At 33.3% G+C, this 21,862-nt stretch overlaps 1 protein-coding gene across 3 annotated transcripts in view; it reads right to left on the bottom strand.

Moving 5' to 3' along the window:
- Positions 1–9,463: 9,463 nt before the first annotated feature.
- EGF (epidermal growth factor) overlaps positions 9,464–21,862 on the bottom strand; it is a 141,637-nt gene continuing 129,238 nt past the window's right edge. For all 3 annotated transcript variants that reach the window (XM_031943720.1, XM_031943719.1, XM_031943722.1), the window contains 2 exons: positions 13,983–14,088; positions 9,464–12,253 (listed from right to left, as the gene is read on the bottom strand). In XM_031943720.1, the coding sequence (XP_031799580.1) occupies positions 12,099–12,253; positions 13,983–14,088 (261 nt within the window). In that variant the 3' untranslated portion in view covers positions 9,464–12,098. The remainder of the gene's footprint in view (positions 12,254–13,982; positions 14,089–21,862) is intronic.

The following is a 21,862-nucleotide window of genomic DNA, read 5'->3' on the forward strand; positions in this document are numbered from 1 at the left end:
TCATTATAGCTTTTTATTTACAAGTTATATGCATGGGTAATTTTACAGTATTGACAATTACCAAACCTTTTGTTCCAATTTTTCCTCTCCTTCCCCCCATCCCCTCCCCTAGATGGCAGGTTGACCAATGCATGTTAGATATGTTAAAATATAAATTAAATACAAAATAAGTATACATGTCCAAACTGTTATTTTGCTGTACAAAAAGAATCGGACTTTGAAATAGTGTACAATTAGCCTGTGAAGGAAATAAAAAAATGCAGGCAGACAAAAATATAGGGATTGGAAATTCTATGTAATGGTTCATAGTCATCTCCCAGAGTTCTTTCACTAGGTGTAGCTGGTTCAATTCATTACTGCTCTATTGGAACTGATTTGGTTCATCTCATTGCTGGAGATGGCTACATCCATCAGAATTGATCATCATATAGTATTGTTATTGAAGTATATAATGATCTCCTGGTCCTGCTCATTTCACTCAGCATCAGTTCATGTAAGTCTCTCCAGGCCTTTCTGAGATCATCCTGCTGGTCATTTCTTACCAAACAATAATATTCTATAATATTCATATACCATAATTTATTCAGCCTTTCTCCAATTGATGGGCATCCATTCAGTTTCCAGTTTTTGGCCACTACAAAGAGACCTGCCACAAACATTCGTAGGGCTGGTTCAATATTAGGAAAACTATTAGCATAATTGACTATGTTAATAGCCAAATTAACAAAAACCATATGATCATCTCAATAGATACAGAAAAAGCATTTCACAAAATCCAGCATCCATTCTTATTAAAAACACTTGAGAGTAAATTGACTTTTCCTTAAAATAATCAGTAGCATCTATTTAAAACCATCAGTAACCATCATATGTAATGGGAATAAACTGGAACCAATCCCAATAAGATCAGGAGTGAAACAAGGTTGCCCACTATCACCATTACTATTCAATATTATATTAGAAATGCTAGCTTCAGCAATAAGAGTTGAGAAAGAGATTAAAGGAGGTAATGAGGAAACCAAATTATCACTCTTTGCAGATGATATGATGATATACTTAGAGAACCCCAGAGATTCTACTAAAAAGCTATTTGAAATAATCCACCATTTTCGTAAAGTTGCAGAATACAAAATAAACCCATATCAGCATTTTTATGTATCATTAACAAAATCCAAAAGTTAGTTAAAAAGAGAGATTCCATTTAAAGTAACTGCCAATAGTATAAAATATTTGGGAATCTATCTGCCAAAGAAAAGTCAGGAAATATATGAGCAAAACTTTCCACCCAAATAAAATCAGATCTAACCAATTGGAAAAATATTAAGTGCTCTATCCAAGAGCACTATCCAAGGTCGAGCAAATATAATAAAGATGACAATACACCTAAACTAATCTATTTATTTAGTGCTATACCAATCAGACTCCCAAAAAATTATTTTAATGACCTAGAAAAAATAATAACAAAATTAATCTGGAAGAACAAAAGGTCAAGGCTTTCAAGGGAACTAATGAAAAAAAAATCAAATGAACGTGCCCTAGACATACCAGATCTAAAACTAATATTATAAAGCAGCGGTCACCAAAACCATTTGGTATTGGCTAAGAAATAGACTAGTTGATCAGTGGAATAGTTTGGGTTCACAGGACAAAATAGTCAATAACTTTAATAATCTAGTGTTTGACAAACCCCAAAACCCCAGCTTTTGGGATAAGAATTCACTGTTTGACAAAAACTGCTGCGAAACTTGGAAATTAGTATGGTAGAAACTAGGCATTGATCCACACTTAACACCATACAGTAAATAAGGTCAAAATGGGTTTATGATCTAGGCATAAAGAATGAGATTATAAATAAATTAGAGAAGGAAGGAATTTGTGACCAAAGAAGAACTAGAAATCATTATTGATCACAAAATAGAAAATTTTGATTATATCAAATTGGAAAGCTTTTTTACAAACAAAACTAATGCAGACAAGATTAGAAGGGAAACAAAAACTGGGAAAACATTTTTACAGTCAAAGGTTCTGATAAAGGCCTCATTTCCAAAATATAAAAAGAATTGAATTAGAAGGGAAGCAATAAACTGGGAAAATATTTTTACAGTCAAAGGTTCTGATAAATGACTCATTTCCAAAATATATAGAGAATTGACTTTAATTTGTAAGAAATCAAGCCATTCTCCAATTGATAAATGGTCAAAGGATACGAACAGAAAATTCTCAGATGAAGAAACTGAAACTATTTCTGGCCATATGAAAAGATACTCCAAGTCATTATTAATAAGAGAAATGCAAATTAAGACAACTCTGAGATACCCCTACACATCTGTCAGACTGGCTAGAATGACAGGGAAAGATAATACGGAATGTTGGAGGAGATGTAGGAAAACAGGAACACTGATACATTGTTGGTGGAATTGTAAATACATCCAGTCATTCTGGAGAGCAATTTGGAACTATGCTCAAAAAGTTATCAAACTTTGATCCAACAGTGTTATTACTGGGTTTATATCTCAAAGAGATCTTACACAAACTGATGCTGAGTGAAATGAGCAGAATCAGGAGATCATTATATACTTCAACAACAATACTATATGTAATACCATCAATTCTGATGGATACGTCTCTCTTCAACAATGAGATGAACCAAATCAGTTCCATTTGTTCAACAATGAATAGAGTCAGCTACAACTAGCGAAAGAACTCTGGTAAATGAGTGTGAACCACTACATAGCATTTCCAATCCCTCTGTTTTTGTTCACCTGCATTTTTGATTTCCTTCACAGGTTAATTTTACATTATTTTAAAGTCTGATTCTTCTTTTGCAGCAAAATATGTATACATATATTGTATTTAACATATACTTTAACATATTTAACATGTATTAGTCTACCTGCCATCTAGGGAAGAGGGTGGGGGAAAGGAGGAGAAAAATTGGAACAAAAGATTTTGCAATTGTCAATGCTAAAAAATTACCCATACATATATCTTGTAAATAAAAATCTATAAAAAAAAAAAGAAAGAAAACCTAGTATATGCTTAGTAAAGAGAAGATCTCAGACAAGGATGAAAAGCAGAAGGAGAAAATTACACAGTGGATCTTCTTCTGTCTACTTTTTGATATCAATGAAAAATGTATTAAACCACATTGTTTTGTAGTCACACCAAAGCAGGCCAATATCACACATAATGTAATGATTTAGATGCTTAATAGTCTCACACAAATATATTTCCCATCTATTTTTCATGGCTTTGTGAAACTGATCTAAAATGGTATCCCATATGAGGCTCTTCTTGGCCCAACAAATTTTTGCAAGGAACACTTTGTTTTTCTTTGCATCTACCATGACTACATCCGTTGTGAATATGCTTCTAACTCAACAAAATAAAAACCAAAACAAGGTCAGGGTTCTGATTAGATTCATATTCTCTAACTTGTCTAAAACTTAAAATCAATCCCAATCAAATCCCATTATTGTTACAAGGATTTGTAAAAGATGCTTGGGGATTAAGATTCGCTTTTATTTTCCCTGTGGGAAGATTGAATTCCTCTCTCTTAGCCATAAAACTGTAGTCATAGAATTGATCTAGGGATCAAGAGCCAGAGGAACTTCAGAGGCCACTATGTTGAAATACTTCATTTTACCTATGATGAACCTGAGGCTATGAAGTGTTTGTCAAAGGTCTTATAGGTAATCATTGCCAGTGGTGTAATTTGAATATAAATTTGCCTATAGATATAACTTTCTTTCCATTGTAATATATTTTTCTGTGTGTACTTGTCCTTATACATCAGGGAACATTTGATATGCCCTCTCTCACTTCCAAATGCTCCCAACATGAAAACAAACTGAAATAGTCCAATCTCTTTGCAGCTAATCTATAAACTGAAAGCAGCAGTAGCAATGGAACCAAGCTGTCAATAAAGATAATAATACTTTTAGTATCTATCTCATAGAATTACTTATAGGTTCAAATGAACAATAATTGTAAAGAACTTACTATAGTGTTTGACATGTAGTAATACCCAATACAACACCCAATACCAGGTAATCCACTAGATAGAGGGCTGGGCCTGGAGTCAAGAAGACTCATGTTCCTCAATTAAAATCTGGCTTCAGACACTTGCTAACTATGTGAACCTGGCCAAGTAACTTAATCCTGTTTACTCATCCTGTTCCTCATTTGTAAAATAAACTGGAGAAAGAAATGATAAATCATTCTAGTATCTCTGCCAAGAAAATCCCAAATGGAGTCACAAAGGGTCAGACAACAAAAAGTCAATGCACTTCAGGAGGAAGACTTTAACCTCTGCGCCTTCCTAACTTCAAGATCATCTTACTATCTACTAGACTATGATAGAGCCTCCTCTGTCCTTAATCTTACATTAACTTTTTACCTTACATTACAGGTAGGATGGAATCAAATTCCACCTTTCCAGTCCTATTGACAAAACTTCCCAGTGTAGAAAAAAACAGATTGAAATATAATTGAGAAATATTCATCAAAATAAATAAAAATACAACATGGGTAATGCTAATTTACACCACTAGAGTAGAAAATTCTAAGCAAATCAGTGTCCCAGGCAATTCAAAGACTACAAATTGAAGAGTTAGTGCCAAATTCCTTGGATAGAGACACTTTCCTCACCAGACATTCTCTATATCAATAAAATTACAGGTTTATTTGTTTTAACTGGGGAAAGGGGAACAAAGAATAGTGAAAACAGGATGGGGGAAAGACCTTGAGGCAAAAACCCTCTAAAAAATCTCTGAAAAGTTCAGTGACATGGAAAAGTAAGAGATGTGATGGCACAGAAGAAAACAGAAATCAAAGCCTTGAAGTCTAATTTTCTAAGCTTTCTCATGTTTCTATTTGTAATCTTCAGTCTCTCAGGTTAATCATATTTTATTATGCAGTCACTTGAAGGTCTTTATCTAAGATGAAAAACAACAGTGATTCTGGAATCAGAATACCTGAGCTCAAGCCCCAGTTCTGACATGTATTTATAGATAAAATGATGACAAATATGTCACCCTCATCCTGAACATCTCAGTTTCCTCATTTGTAATGTGGGGAAAATGAAAATCACATTATGTATTTCAAAAGCTTGTCAGAATTTTTCTTCTGACAGCAAAGTGTTTTATGTACTACAAAATCTTACATTTAAGTTGTTATTCCTTCATTCTTACATACTTTCAGTTTTGAAAGTACAAGCAAATGCAGAATGCTCAAACAATTCACAATCTAATTGAACAAATTCAGAACTTGGCTCTGAAATCAATTGTAATAGTAATTTAAAATCTAGAACTAAAAGGAGGACAGAACACAGTAAAACAACTGAATTTCAGATATTAAAGCAAAATCAACAGAAGGGCAAGAAAATACATCCTGAAAAAAAAAAAAAGACCTAATCAAAGTACATGCAGTTAATAGATTCTAATAACTTCTCTAAGAAACCAGAAACAAAGATTCCCTCCATTTTTTCAGACTTTCTTTTACTTTCCACAGAATGATTTCTTCTAATGCTTGATTGTCATTTTGAAGCTTTTCCATGAGTTTTGTGTTTCCTTTGCTCACTGCCTCACCATGCTCGGTTCCTCATATCTCCATGTTTAAATTACTTCTCAATAGTCCTTTCCACATAAGTTCAGTGTTGTGTCCTGCTTTCTAGAGCCCCCAAATTGGGGTGACAAAATATACCATGCTTTCTGTAGCCCCCATGCTGGGGTTATTAAAACATATCGTCTTAGTGAAGAAGTGATAAGGCAGGATTCCTGAGGATGGTGGAAAAATGAAGTCCGTTTATTCCCAGTTCTTTCACCCTTATATACCCTTATGTAACCAAAACAACACTGGGCATGCCCTAAGTATATACAGCACAGGGGGAACCACATAAATAACTTAGTATTGTATGTAGTTTGCCACCTGGTATCACTCTGCTTCAATTACAGCACAGGTTGTCACGGCCCTCCACTTCTCAGGAAGGCCTTTAGGGTATATGGGGAACCAAAACAGACATTGTTAACAGGTTCCCTCTGGGCTGAAAGGTCTTATACCTTACTCAGAGTTTTCCCACTGTCTGTGACCCTCTACAATTCAGTAAGCTGTTTCAAAGTGGGTAGCCCAGAGCACCTTGTGTCCTCTTACCCTTATGGAAGAAAATCTGCAAGCCAATCTGCCCTATTTCAGGAATTATAGAACTCCGAAAATCCAGATCAGGCAAAGAAAGGATGGGAATAATGTAGCTTCCACAATTCCATAAAGGACTTATCAATCAGTATACAGGATAGACCAAAAAAATTCAGCTCTTCCTCACAATTTGTCCCAAGTAATTGCACCTTTGGGGTTGACCAGCGAAGAGGAAGAAAGAAAATGTGTATCTGAATCTTTGTGTTTCAATGATTTGAATAATCCTTGATCTCATAGAATCACAGAATTTTGAGGTTGGAAATATTCTCAGAACTTATCCTAAAAGATTGTGGTACAGGTTTGCTAAATGTAACACAAAGTTGTGAATGATGTATTCTTGTATATAAAAGAAAGTGTATGAATAATTTAGTTCAATATAAATTTATAGCATATTTATTTGCAAAATAAATACAATTAATAATGTACATACTAACTTCAAAATATACCAGACCTTGAATGGGTAAGGAATTCACCAAAAAGTGATGCTGTTATTGAAGGGAACCTGCATATGCATGAATCTGTGCACTCTAATATACTATTACTCTCATAAACATTTATAGTACCATAATTTACTTAAAGCAAAGAATACTAGAAAAGAAAAAAATGTTGAGAACCACTGATTATAGTACAACTTATACCTAAATAATGTTGGTTTTTGTTGTTCAGTCACGTCTGACTCTTCACGACCCCATTTGGGATTTTCTTGGCAGAGAGACTAGAATAATTTGCTATTTCCTTCTCTAACTCATTTGAGGAAACTGAGGTAAATAGAGTGAAGTGACTTGCCCAGGGTTATACAAGGAGCAGTTTTAACTATGCATTTCTACTATTTGTACTCTTTTCTTAGGAGTACAATCTTTTATCCCTGTTTTTCAATATCCAACATAAATTTTTTTTTGGCCCTTTGAGAAGTTATGTTCTTACTTCCTATCTCTGTACCTTCACATTAGCTATCTCTTATATATGGATGCATTCATTTCTCACTTCTGTCTCTTGGACTTAATGGTTTTCAAGACTCAGTTCAATCATTCTCTTCTACATGAAGTCTTTCCCCATTCCCTTATCTGCTGATATGAAGCTTTTTCACACACTCCTTTAGCAGATAGTGTTTTACCTCATGGAGGTTGCTTGGTATCTATGTTTTAAATCTATATAGGTAAATATTACCTCTCTCATTAGGATGTAGGTTCCTTGAGAAAAGGGTCCGTGGCCTTCTTGTTTCAGTATTCCCAGCACCTAGCATCAGTGCCTATAATACAGATACCTTTAACAAATGCCTGTCTATTGATTACTCCGTTGGAGTAGCCTAGGAGTAAGCAGCAATGGGAAATTTTCTTATTTTATGTAGATTTTATATAAAGAATATATATTCTTTCAAGACTATAAAAGAAATACTAACAAACAATTGGTACTTACACATATTTCTTTTACTGGGGATGAAATCTCCCAAATGAAGGCTTGTTTCTGGTTGCATTATGTGAAGCAAAACTTTCTTAAATTATAGCATGTTGTGGAGTGACTATATGGAAATATTTAAAGGAATCTTAAAGGGATTTCCTTCCTTTTTCTTTTTCTTGCTGCGGGATTAAGTGACTTGCCCAGGGTCACATATTTAGTAAATGTTTTGAGGCACGATTTGAGCTTAGATCTTCCTCTCTTCAAGGGCTAGAGCTCTATCCACTGTACCATCTAGTTGCCCTAAGGGATTTTCATAATTAGAGAAGCTCACCTGGAGTTAGAAATGAGCTCTTCAAGTTCCCCCTTGATTTGGTACCCATCTAAGAATCTCCTTTTGGACCTTTATCAGTTATTTCAATATAGCCCTGGAATTAAGCAGTGGTCCATGAACTAATGTTTCTTGTTGCATTTGAATGATCCCACAATGAATTTTACAGCCAGCTCCTTCACTCATCCCCTTGAAAAAAACACAAGTCAGACTTCCCTTTAGCTGTACTTATTTTGTTTTCTGGTTTCTTTTATGAGAAGGCCTAAGTGCCAAAGATATTCAGTTCCACTTTTGACTTATTGAGCCTCATCTTAATAAGTGATAAATTTATTTTCATGTCCAAAAAGCAACTGGTGCCGCTTAATAGTACTCTAATAGCACTTAATGGTCCAAAAAGGACTTTATGTTGATTTTAAAATTTGGTCCTCACAACCACCCTATGAGTTAGGGAATGAAGTAACATGTTCAAAGTCACAGAATTAGTAGACTACATGGTAGTGTAGTCAAAACTAGAGTTTCAACACTATTGTCAACTACCAAAGAAAGATCAAACTTCATATTCAAATTCCTCCATGATCTGGGAACCATTTTAACCCATCTGGATTTTGCTCATTTTATTCCCCTCCAATCAAATTTCACTTCAATCTTTCTAAGCTATCTTTACTTCTTCACCATCTGTTTTTGCTCATGTTGCTTTCCATACCTGGACATGTCTCTCCCTCCCCTCTATTAAATTCCTTACTTTACTTTAAAGCCCACCTCAGTTGCTACCTCCTTCTCCCAATATCTCCAATGCTCCCTATGACCCACCTCCAAGCTAGTAACAAACTTCCCTATAAAAGCTTACCCATTCTATGTAGTTGTCTTGGTTTTACTTTATCTTGGCCTTCTTTTGTTCTAAGTTCCTGCAAGAAGACAGGACCACATGAGATCTAAACTTTGTGTCTCCCAAGAATCTAGCAGAAGATTCTGTACAATACTAGACCATGGTTGAACTAAATGAGTTGTTCCAACCATCCTGGTGGTGATTAAGTTGGAGGTAGAGTGGAGGGGAAAGTCTCCTTGAAACATAGAAGAGATTTTCTTGACTTCTTTCTGTCAGGCTGACAGGTTAGCTGAATAATTTTCTGGGGTGGGGGAAGAATGGAAACTATCAATAGATAGGAAATGTCAGAACTTTAACATTATTTTCAGAAATCTTTGTTTTAAATGTGTACAACATTGCCTAGATGCATCATATTTTCTTGGACTGATTATCTTGTTTCCATCACCCAGTAGGCACAACTCAACCAGGAAATCACACTCTCCTCACCCAGTCATCAAATGGATATGAAAACATTGTGTTTCTCTCCCTGTTGTGTTTATTATTTCCAGATATTAGGTGAGTATAAAAAATAGACAAATACAGATTATGAATCTGTGAGCTTCAAAAGATAAGTTGCCACATTTAAGGGATGCTATAACATTGTTAATATCATAACAATAAAAATAATAATAAAAATAAGGAATTCATTCTTGTCACAGTCAATCAGATGAACTTGGAAATCAAGTCTTCTTTAAAGCATTATTTTTTATTCAGCATTTCTATCACATTTTCTCAAGTTTTGAAATAATAAATTATGCAACATGAAAAGGAAACAAGCCAGAAATAAAAATTAATAAATGCAATTGAAATCATGTGATAATAAGAGATAGCAGTGTACCCAGTCTTATTTAGCATTTGATTGATGAAGATCAATGACCTCAGAGGGAAGGGTAGATCATTTATTTTTAACTGTAAATGATAAGGGTCATAATGTCATAGACCTTTGAGATTCAGAAAATAAAAGAGACACAGCAATGTAAGTTGCTTCAATGTAAAAATGTAGATTGATTTCAGAGCAACAAACTTGAAAAAAAAAGAGAATACTTAGAAAAATGAAATAGAATTGGAACTGAGATTGGAAACTAAATATAAATGTGCAGAGTGGAACTAAAAAGTATAAAGAATCAGGTCTTGAATGACTACATTGTCTTTGAATTTGACTAGTTATGTCACAGATTTGATTTAAATAAAAATAAAAAATTCTCTCAATTTTTGATACTTATAAATCATGTTTAAATGCTTATAGGAAATATTCATTCTCTAGTTGTCTAGAATATCCCAGACCAATTTTGTCCAGGGACATTACAAGACGTGATTTTTTGATATAATAATATTTACTACTCATTGTTGAAATCTAAAATGGAAAGCTATTAACACAAAAACATTCATTAAAGCTTTTAAAATATATGTGTATGTAGTGTATACACACATATATAACTTTTAATATGTGTATATATACATATACATATATATACATATATTTTGCTACTTTAATTTTTTTGTAAGAGTAATTATTTTGCTAATATGATTTCACTCACTGGAGATGCACTCAGCACCTACTTACAAATATAATGTTGACATTGCCTTCTTTTTCAAATATCAAATTTTTGCAGGAAATTCTCCTCTAACTGGATGGCATAAACAGCATAAATAACTGCCATACACGTATATTCCACAGTTCTCATCTTATCTTCTTCCCTCACCAAACCTTCTTCTAGAGCTAGTAGAAAGTAATGGAAATGAGAGAAGTTAGTTCTATCTCATTTCATCATCTTGGTTCATAAGTGTTAATGAGTGATATAATCAAAGCTCTTTAGCAGAAGGGGAAAGCAATGAAACTGGTTGATATAGACACTGTATAATTATCCCATGCCCTAAATGACTTAGCGAGGGATTGAGAGTACCTCTATTATCTGTGATAGCTATCCTTGGCTTGAATAATATGAATTTAATTAAATATGTACTTTTGAATCTTGCCCTAAGTGTAAATTCATCTGGTTTTCAATTATTTTAGAAATCTTGTCTCTTTAGCATCAGCCTTACCAACTGAATTTAGATCATTTTCAATAACTCCTAGATTCTGATTGAATACCCATCATCCTTATGTACAATAGAGCTTTTTTCAATCTTGTGGTTGGTTTATTTACATGTTGAATAATTAAATATCATTGACTATTCTCCATGATAAAAATAAAATTTTCTCTGGACTTATAATTCTACATTATATACACTGAAAAATAAGCAAAAGATTTTATGAAAAGCCACCAAATAAGAACTCATTTTTTTCTTTTCTTAGAACTTGCTGAAAATGAGCCAACCTAACTGGTTGGGAAGGGGGGCAATGAATATTATTGGTCAAATGAGGCAGACCCACAATATGATTCAGAAATTAAAACTCTTAAAAGATTTTTTCCCCGAGGCAATTAGGGTTAAGTGATTGCTCAGGGTCACACAGCTAGGAAGTGCTAAGTGTCTGAGACCAGATTTGAACTCAGGTCTTCCTGACTTCAGGGCTGGTGCTCTATCCACTGTGCCACCTAGAAGCCCTTGATTAAAGATCTTAATCAACATAATTTTCAAATTATAATTAAAAATAACACAAATCTCCTTATCTGAAAAGATAGCCCACCTTAGATATCTCCCAGACTCACTGTATAAAAATACCAGCAATAGTCCATGCCAAAAATAAGATAAGCATTTCCAACACTGGAATAACTAAGTCACTTCACAGCATTAAGCTGGCTGGAAAAAAGTAAGTAATCACAAGTTTTGTGAACACCCATGAGTGAATCAATACATTTCCACTTCTTCTGATGATATGGTAAAGAATCATACACAGGTTGTATGTACATCTACAACTTAAGCCAGTGCTACAGGAGTATATCCTCTCTTGGATTTGTTCCTAATGAATCTCTTAGTAATTCTTCAGTGTCTTCTGATCTGCAAATGGAATAATTCGTGAGATTGCTTTAAGATGAAAAAAAGAAAATGGCTTCACGTTTGCCTCTAGCATAGTGGCATTGGGATCCAGGTTTCTGGATATAGGGGCATAAGTGAAACCCCACTCTTTTTTTTCCCTTTGTTTTCCCATAAGAAATGTTTATTCCACTATTAGAATTTGAGGTTCATGAGATTGGAAGCCAGAAAGGACCTTAGAGTCCAAGCCCTTCGTTTTTTTACATCAACGATGTTAGTTTTCTTTTCCTAGTTCCAAGTCCAGTTCCTTATTGAATCTTTTGCATTTGGCATAGCATGTGTTGGATCTTTTGATCCACATGTTGTAAATAGTTAACTGGAACAAGGAGATGAGGCTCCCTACAGAGGACCTGAAGGAAGAAAATGATGAGGATTTTCCTCTATTCCCTGAGGATGAAGCTGGTCTATGGATGGCTGATGCTGATAGTTTTGATTTTTTCCCATCTCTTCTATGGTCTGGATTTCTCTATTCCAGGATTCCATCCACATATAGCCTTCAGAAAAAAACAACCCATAAGCAGTATCATTAATCAGATAATTCAATATATATGGTTTTTATATATTTTTGCAAATTTGTTGCATTTATATATCTGCTTCTGCATTGGATCTTTTGTGATTTGTTGTTTTGATTAAAATAAATCTTACTTCACATAGATATATAATTAGAAAAGAGAAAAGGATATTAGTGGGCAAATACCATTTTAGTATTATTATATTTAGTATTATTATGAAAATAATAAAATAATAAAAGATATAAAAAAACCCTAATCTAATCCTTGTTTCTCCAAGTTATTTTCGGGAAAATTCATTTCTCTTCTGTCAAAGTGTAGATACAAGGCCAGGAGAAAACCAGGGTTAGTTTGACTCTTCTCCAAAATAGTGATCCTAGAAAATGCATTGTAAGGTTTATTTGAATCTTCACCATGCCTTCTGCTCCTCAGAGAAGTGTGCTCATGAAGAAAGACAGCAGTATTACTATTTAACAACAACTCTTCTTGGAAAGTATTGAATTTTATGATTAGCAAGTTAAATTTAAGATACAGCAGTAACATGTTATTAAAATATGGAGGAGCGCTTATAATTGTTAAAAGGATAGTGTCTAAATGATTACAGCTTATGGAATTTAGAAAACAGATTTCCATTTAGTTCAATAGAGATTCATCAAGTATATATTTTCAGGGAGTTTCAGGGAATATATATGTTCTCTTTGTTTAGAGAGATGAGAAGCTATAGTAGGGAGTCAGCATGGTTATGAAAGCAAAATGCTAATAAACTGAGGTGAATCCAAGGCACATTTCATATGGAGGGAAACATTTTTCTTGGTTTAAAGTTTTTTGTCTGTTTTCTTTTCTGAAATCTCCTATAGTAGTGATATTAGATAATATTAAATAACATCCACAGAGTTATATGGCATATGTATAACACGATGTTAGAGAACCATTATTAATATAATGTTTAGTTTAATTAACAATAAAAAGGACTATGAAAAGTCCATAGATTGAAGCATATCCAGTCCCAACCCTCATCTGAAATAAATCAGTCCTGAAGCAATCTTGGGAAGGTATAAGTTGGTGAGGAACTGGGAGGTGGAGCTGGTTTATGGTTAACATTTCAGTAATAGAAGTAACTAGTTTTCAATCGAGTTAATTGTAATTGGATTGGCATGGAAAATTACTAAGTGAAAAAACACCCTTTACTACTACTTTTCTCCTTATGTGCCTAAATGGTTACATATGGCACTGAGACATTCAATGACTTTTCTGGAGTCTCCCAACGAGTATGTGTTGAAAGAAGAATGTCTGGTCTTTAAGGAGACCCAAATCCTTTAAACTTACCTAGTCTTTCAAGAATTTTCAACAATGGGGATAACCAGATAATAGGACAAACCTCTTATGATTCTCTCTCATCTGTTTCCTCAGCACTATCCCAAATACTATCTCTAGCCCATGAGATAGACCCAGAATTAAACTAGAGGGAAAGAGTAGTATGGGCAGATAGTTCTGCAATCAGCAATTGTCTTTTCTGTAAAAATAGTGTCCTTTTTGGGTATAGAATGGGTGGTAGGAGAAGATAAGAGATGAATCAAACATATTTTTCTTCCTTAATCATTACAATACAATACAATGTATTGATGGTACTCTTATGTTAAATAAAAGTGACTATTGCTATAGTAAGACATGAAATCTTAAACTATCACCCAATAAGATAGAAAGTCTTAGTCACCAGATTCAGGGGGTGAAGGTTGATCACCATTTGTAGTCTGACAGTCTGTGAAGTTCACCTGATGACTTCCAGTACTGCATTGTGGTTGTTCCTTCACAACCAAAACCTATATAGAATGAAAAGCATATAAAGTAAAGTTACTTTTTTTTCCAATTCTTTCCCAGTAAAGCCAGTTTCTCTCCAAGGAAAAGAATGACCTCATTCACTCTTCAAGTATTATAAAGAAGTCTAAAAAAGACAGACAGTTAGCTATCACCCTTGTTTTTCTCTGTCTAGTAAAACAGCCAAATTTATAGTAAAATAGAACAGTTTTGTTTCTTAGTAACTGATGACTTAAAAAAAAAAAAACCTCAGAAGGCAATGAAATTCTTTAATTAGACAAAAAATCTTATTTTTTGCATCATTCTTGCATTGTTTAAAGAAGACCGATCTATTGTATAGGTAGAGATAATAAAATAATAATAATAAAATAAAATAAATTAGAATAAAGATTCTGCTTAGTGGCTTTACATCCAAATTAGAAATGGAGGAAAGGTTTCAAAGAGCTGTAGCAAAGTAAAATAAGGTATGCATCTCATTAGATAATTGGATTTTTTTCTTGTGTTTTGTTAGCTGAATAAATTAAGCCTAGATTCCCAAATGGGGTCAGGGAGTCTAATGCCCAGGAAAGTAGAGAAAAGGCTCTTGAGATCAACATAAGAGGAAATTAAGTGGTTTGAGTTCATTAATTAATTGGATTTCATCTCATGTCCTTATGCCTTTTGTTTGGGTTGGTTTCTTCTTCTATCTGATAAATAAATTAAGCTTCACTTCCAAAAGGGGCAGAGAATTAAGCATATGAGAAAAGTACAGGAAATTATTTGGAGGCTAGTGACAACATCAGCCACTGAGAGTAAATTTCATTACATTCACATTTTGACTCATATTTCACAAATAAGCAGTGTGCCTCAATTTCATTAATCTAATAGAATTAGCCAGGAAAACTGTCCAAAAGAAGACATAGGACTATGGTACTTGGTTAAAGTGAGTATAGAGGACAAGGAGAATTCTTTTGGGACCAGGAAAATATGTTATGTTTGTTTCAGCCATTTCCATAAATACTAATATACATACAAAAAATATGGATCTGGTGTATGGTTGACACTTCAGTGATTGGAATAACTAGTTTTTAATCAAGTTAATTTACGTTCTTAAGGGATAGGGACAAGAATTGTAATTGCATTGGCATGGGAAACTACTAAGTCTTCAGTCTGGAGAAAATGAAAGTTGGAGGTGTGTATTTCTACTTTCCAGGTTGTCAGAATGTTCCTCAAAAAAACAAAAAAAGACAAAACAGTTTAAAGGAGGAAACAAAAATGTAAAGAAGTAAAAGCGAGTTTCTACTATGATCCAAAAATTAGAAAAATAGAAAGGAATACACAGAGAAATATAGACTTACATAAGACTGTGGCATAATGGATAGAGACCTTACTTTGGAAGACTTAGTTCAAGTAACACCTCTGAAAACATACTATTTATTTGACAATCACTCATTTCAGCTCTTAAATCTTTATGCTTCAAACAACAACTTAAGTTGGTATGTTTCAGATAGTAATATTGATAAGGGAATTTCTTCACAGGAAATTCTCCATCAATCGACAAATATTCATTAGACATATATCATGAGACAAGTGATATGCTAAACATGGATTAAAAAAAGTCAAAAACAGTTCCTACCCTGAAAGAATTTACATTCTAATGAAAATGACATAATGTCTTAAATATTACTTATTTAGCCAGCTTTGTAAAGGAAAGGTAATCTTAGAGGGGATGGCACTAGCAGTTGATGGGTCTGGAAAAGCTTCCTGAAGATGGAAACATTTGCACTGAGTCTTGAAGGAATCAGGGATTCTAAGAAGTCTAAGAGATAAGGATGGAGAACATTCCAGGCATAAGGAATAGTTAGTGGGGAGGTACAGAGGCAGAAGTTTCATGTGCAAGAGATGAGTTAGCTAGTATGTCTACATCACAACATGCTGTACATGTGTAAGGTGTAAGAAGAAAATAGGGAGAAATTGTGAAGAAGGTAAGACAAAAGTTAATAATAATTTTAAAGAATATGTCTTTGCTTCTCCCTTTAAAAAGAAAATAAGTTGGTCTATTCCTGGAACAGGGAGTTTCTGATGCTGCAAGGAGAAATAATATAAGTCATAGATGCAACAGATGAAAGTCTGACCAATAAATGTCAAAGGATCAAGAGAAGAACTACTGTGACAGTGGTTAGGAATTCTCTCATAACAAAGTAACCCCTTTGTTAACCTGCATTAAAGAATAAAAACTCGCCATCTTCTGGGGAAGGAAAGAAAGACAAGTCTGGGAAATTAACAGCTGGCTAAATAAATAATATTCAAGATACAGATTTCTAAACTAAAACTTAAAATATAAACATGAGAGGCTTTTGTACAGGGAAAGTGCACTTCAAATGAGATTTAACAAAAAATGTTTTTTCTTGTGTCTTAAATTTCTAATTAAAAAATGGTGGGTTTTTTATTATTATTTTTTTTAATGAAGAGGGAGAGGGGATAATTGCCTATATAGATCTAACAAGTCTGGTTCCATTAGGTATCAAGGAGGAAGAAGAGCAAAAGAGACCAGCAATTCAAAGGAGACAATATCCATGTAGAGATCCATAAATAAAATCCATGGCCTGGAATGTCTATTTAAAAATGCAAGAAATATAGGTAATAAAAGGGTGAATTAGAGATACTAATGCAAAAAGGTACATTTAATTTTTGATGACTAGAATTTTGCTTTGGAAAAGTGTTTCTTATTTAAAAGGAAATGAATAAATCATTGCAGTGGTATATTAAAAGTATATATTAAGAAAAATATTTTGTAAATACTAGAGTCAATTAAAAGTTATCTAATTATTGTGAGAATTTTTCTTTGTGAAATAAGTTTTTGCCAAGAAGGGACTAATACCTTTATTTGCAGATGATATGATTATTTAGACAACCTCTGAGAGTTAATGAAAAAATTAATCATGACAATCAATGACTTTAGTAAAGTAGCAAGCTATAAAACAAATATTCAGAAGTCACTAACTTTTCTGTATACTATTAACAAATCCCAAGACAAAGAGAGAGAAAGAGAAATTCCATACAAACTAGCTATAAAATATCTGGACATTAACTACAAAGTTATCTTCAGGATTTATAGAAATACAGCTGACTCAACAGAAAAAGATGTAAGTAATAGAAAAGCCACTCTTTATTCATGGCAGAGAATATTAAAAAATATATTACTGACATGAAATTATAGATACAGTTCTATACGAATCAAATTACCAGCAGATTATTATCTAGAACTAGACAAAATAACAAAAGTTATTTGAAGACACAAAAGATCAAGAATTTCAAAAGAAATAAATTTTAAAAGAGGATCAGAGAAGACATAGATGCAAAGACAAAAATAAAAAATAGGTTTCAAATCTCAAAATTTAACTATAAAAAAGTAAATAACAAACCACTTGGTACTGATTCAAGAATATGAACAAATTAGACTAGAGAAGCAAATTCTTGAACCAAAACAAATAGATCACACCAAACAAAAAGTAGATCAATATTCAAAACTCCCAAATACAGACTACTGGAGCAAGAACTTCCTAGACAATGAAAACTGCTGGGAAAACTGGAAAATTGTTTGAAAGAAAATAGGTTTGCATGAAAATCTTATATTAGATATCTCAATAAGTAACAAGCATATAAGCAACCAAAATACATTTAAAAGACATTTTATGTCTCATCATAAAGAAAATTAAAGGATAATTTAAAGAGGTACCTTTCAGAACTACATACATATGTGGATAAATATAGATATATACACACAAAGATGTATATATATGTATGTGCATATAATATATACACAGTAAGTAATGTAAAATAATATATATATATGTGTGCTATTCATATACACACATGTATGCATGTTAGAATATAAGTTCCTTTGGAGCAGGGATTATTTTGCTTTAATTGAACTATAGTTAGGAAAAGAATTCATGGACAAGAAAGGCTATAGATCACAAAGGGCAAAACAAAGAATTCTAATTAAGAAAAATCAAAAGTTTTTTGTGTGAATGAAACTGCATGTAAAGGATAAGAGTAGTAATCAAGTCAGTAAAGTGGGGAGGAACCCTTTGTATCAAATAAATTTGATGACTGATATCCAAGATATTTATAGGGAATTGCCAAAAAATATATAAAACTAAAGAAACATTTTTCTTTTCAAAGGGTAAGTCTTTAAAGAATATTAACACTAAAAGTGAGACTCAGCAAATCTATGAAAAAAAGTTCCAAGTCACTAATTACAAAAAATGTAACTTAAAATAAGTCTGTTTACCTAATAGTCACCAAATTGTCAAAAAATGCCATAAGATAGAAAAATTCAATGTTGGTAAGACTGTAGGTAGGTCAGATAATTGTTGGTGGAGCTATAAATTGGTCTGACCATTCTGGAAAACAGTATGGAATAATGAGGGAAATCATTAAATTATTCAAATTCTTTGATTCAATAATTCCATTTATTTGCCATATACATCAAAAAGATCAAACACAAAAAGATCCCATACATAACAAAATAGATTTTTAAAGTACTTTTTTTCCTTTTAAAATTTATTTCTTAGGTAATCACCTTTTGTATATTATATTCTTCCAATAGACTATAAACCACTTGAGTATAGGAATTGTTTTTAACTTTGTATCACCAGAATCTAGTTGGGGCATAATGGATAGAATGGTAGAACTGGAGTCAGGAAGACCTGGATACAAATCTGGCCTTAATCAGATTAACTGTGTGAGCTGAGTAAATTATTTAATTTTAGTTTTGTCATCTGTAAAATGGGCATAATAATAGCATCTAAGACTTGTGAGGATTAAAGATATAATAATTGTGACGTACTTAGCATAGTGCCTAGCACATAATAAGTACTTAATAATTGCTTCTTGGATTAGATTTGTCCTAACCAAAAAGGGAGAGAGAAGAGAGAAATGAAGTAGAGGCCCATCCCCTGGAGAAACAAAATGAAATATTTTTGTGCTATCAAAAATGACCAAAAAAGAATTCCAAGGAACATGCATAAACTCATGCAAAGTGAAATAAGCAGAACCAAGAAAATAATATGTATATATACAATGACCACAAGAATGTAAAGGAAAGTAATATGAAAAGATACCAGAAATTAGATTAAATGTGATGACCAATTTTGGCTCCAGAAGAGAAAGAAAACTATTTGCTTCTCTCAGAAGAAAAATTGCATTTAGATTTAGAAATTTATATACACTGTCAGGCACAGTTTCTATGCTAATAGATATATATGGATTAAATCTTTTGCTTTGGAAGAATTCTCTTTTGGCATTATTATTAGGAATATGTGGATAGACATAAAAAGAATAAAAAATTTAGGGCAGGTAGGTGGTACAGTGGACAGAGCACCAACCTTGAAGTCAAGAGGACCTGAGTTAAAAATCTAGTCTCAGACACTTAACACTTCCTAGCTGTGTGATCCTGGCCAAATCACTTAACCCAATTGCTTCAGGAAAAAAAAATTTCAATAAGGAAATTTTCAAAGCCTATGTGACTTCTTATGCCAGAAAGGATTTTTTTAAATGAATAAATATTTAAAAAATAAACCTGTAGGATTTTTAAAGTAAAGCAATATCAAATGAAAAAAAGTAAAAGAATAGATTTTATTATCAGATATACAAAAATAACAGTTAAAATTTTTAGATTTCTAAGATATATTTCAACCTACTTCTACTGTATATTCCTTCTTTTCTGTGACTTACTCCTCAACTCTTTGAAATCTTTCATTTTGCTAGAATGAGTCTGCCTTCCATTGATTCTCAGCAAAGGCCCTACATGATTTAGTAAGAGAGTTTGTAGGAAAAAAAAATGAAGCAATGACTGCTAAGTAATAGTTTAATTAGATGAAATTAGAACTGCAGAGCGACAGGAGCCAGAAAGTCATCACTAGTGAATCAGTGTCAACTTTCTAAGGTGGTGTCTAATAGAATGCTCCATGCATTTGTCCTTGGTCCCATGCAGTTCAACATTTTTATCAGTGACTTGGATGAAGGTATAAATGTCATGCTTTTCAAATTTTCAAATGACAAAAAACTAGCGCTAACTTGTAAAGTTCGGTTTAGCTTCCTGGAGGCCTCGGCATCAGCCAAAGTCAGGATAAGTAAAAGTCCTTAGTCTTTCGGGGGAGAAGTAAAAGAACCAGACAAATTGCCATGAGGCTTGCCAAAATGTATCCTTGATTCTCAAGTCCAGAGTTACAGCCTCTCTCTCTCCTCCTCCTCTTGCTGCTAAATTCGTCAACTCCCTTCTCCCTTCCTGCCCTCCAATACTTGCCTACGATTATCTCACTACCAAGCATTCAGCAAGCATCAATCATGAGGAGAGTCACTGTCTTACATTGAATAGGTAATTAACCTTAAGTGCTCTGAATTCTCAGATTTAAATACACCTATTCAGAGTTTCAGTCCTCTACACTAACTGACATGTTGAATGACAGAATCAAAAGTCCACAAAATGATAACAGGCTAGAAAAATGGGTTGCATGTTTTTAAAACATGAAAGCTAAAAGGAACAAATGCAAAACTCAACTCTTGAATTTTTAAAAAGTAGCATATATAGGACCAAGGAGTATGGCTAGACAATATATCTTATGAAAAAGATCAGAAGGTCTTAGTAAAATGCAAGCTCCAAATGAGCTAATAATAGGATGTAATCTATACTCTGTGTCTTCGAAGAACAAGTCTAACTTTTCACACAAACTCCTTCAACCAACAAGACAGTGGGGAAAAGGCTGTTTCAAATCCCAGATCAACCAGGTCTTTATTAACTATGTAATTTTGAATATGTGCACAGGTGCCTCCTCTCATGGGTATTTTTAACACAAACAGTGCAAAGAAGGGGAAAACTGTGGTGAAAGTTTTATTGTAGCAAAGGAATAGGAACAAAGTAATCGAATTTGGTCTTAGTTAATTAGGATTTGGATGAACAAATTATGGTACATGAATATTTTATAAAATATTCATGATGATTAATAATAAAAGAAAGAATAATAGTTCAAATCCCACCTCAGATGGTTATTACCTATGTGTTGTAGGTTAATTTCATCACTCTAGGCCTCGATTTTCTCATCTATAAAATAAAGTGGTTGGTCTAAATGGCCTTTAAAGATCCTTTCAACTCGAAAATCTATCAACTAACAACCAATCACAACTCCAGAAAACCAATGATGAATCATGCTTCCCATCTCTTGGCAGAGAGGTGCTAAACTATAGGTTCAGAATGAGATGTATATCTTGATAGCACTAATATATAGATTTGTATAGAATGACTATACTTATTTGTGACAGAATGGGGATTTTGGGGAGGTTGAGGGTAGTTAATCATGATACTTAAAAAAAAATCAATATCAATGACTTATTAAAAATACACAGGAGAGAGCAGAAGGAATTTCAGAAGAGACTAAGACAGTATTGAAACTACCATTTTTAAATTCAAAGAAATATATAGTGAAATATCATTTGTGATCCTTTTCCTATTTTTAGTGTACACAGGGAAATGTTCATGTCTGTTGGTGTTGACAAACAGCTCATAATAACTAAATTTTATATACACCTACTACATGCCAGGCACTGTGATTCTCATTTAATCCTTACAACAACCATGGGAGAGAAATAGTATTATTATAACCATTTTACAGATGGAGGAACTTAGGTAAACAGAGATTAAGTGATTTGCCCCCAGTCATACAACTTGTAAGTGTCTGAGGCTGGATATGAACTCAGATCTTCCCAGTTCCAGGCCCAGGATTCTATTGACTGTGC

The sequence above is a fragment of the Sarcophilus harrisii genome, chromosome 6 (genome assembly GCF_902635505.1).
Source record: "Sarcophilus harrisii chromosome 6, mSarHar1.11, whole genome shotgun sequence".
Classification (NCBI taxonomy): Eukaryota; Metazoa; Chordata; class Mammalia; order Dasyuromorphia; family Dasyuridae; genus Sarcophilus; species Sarcophilus harrisii.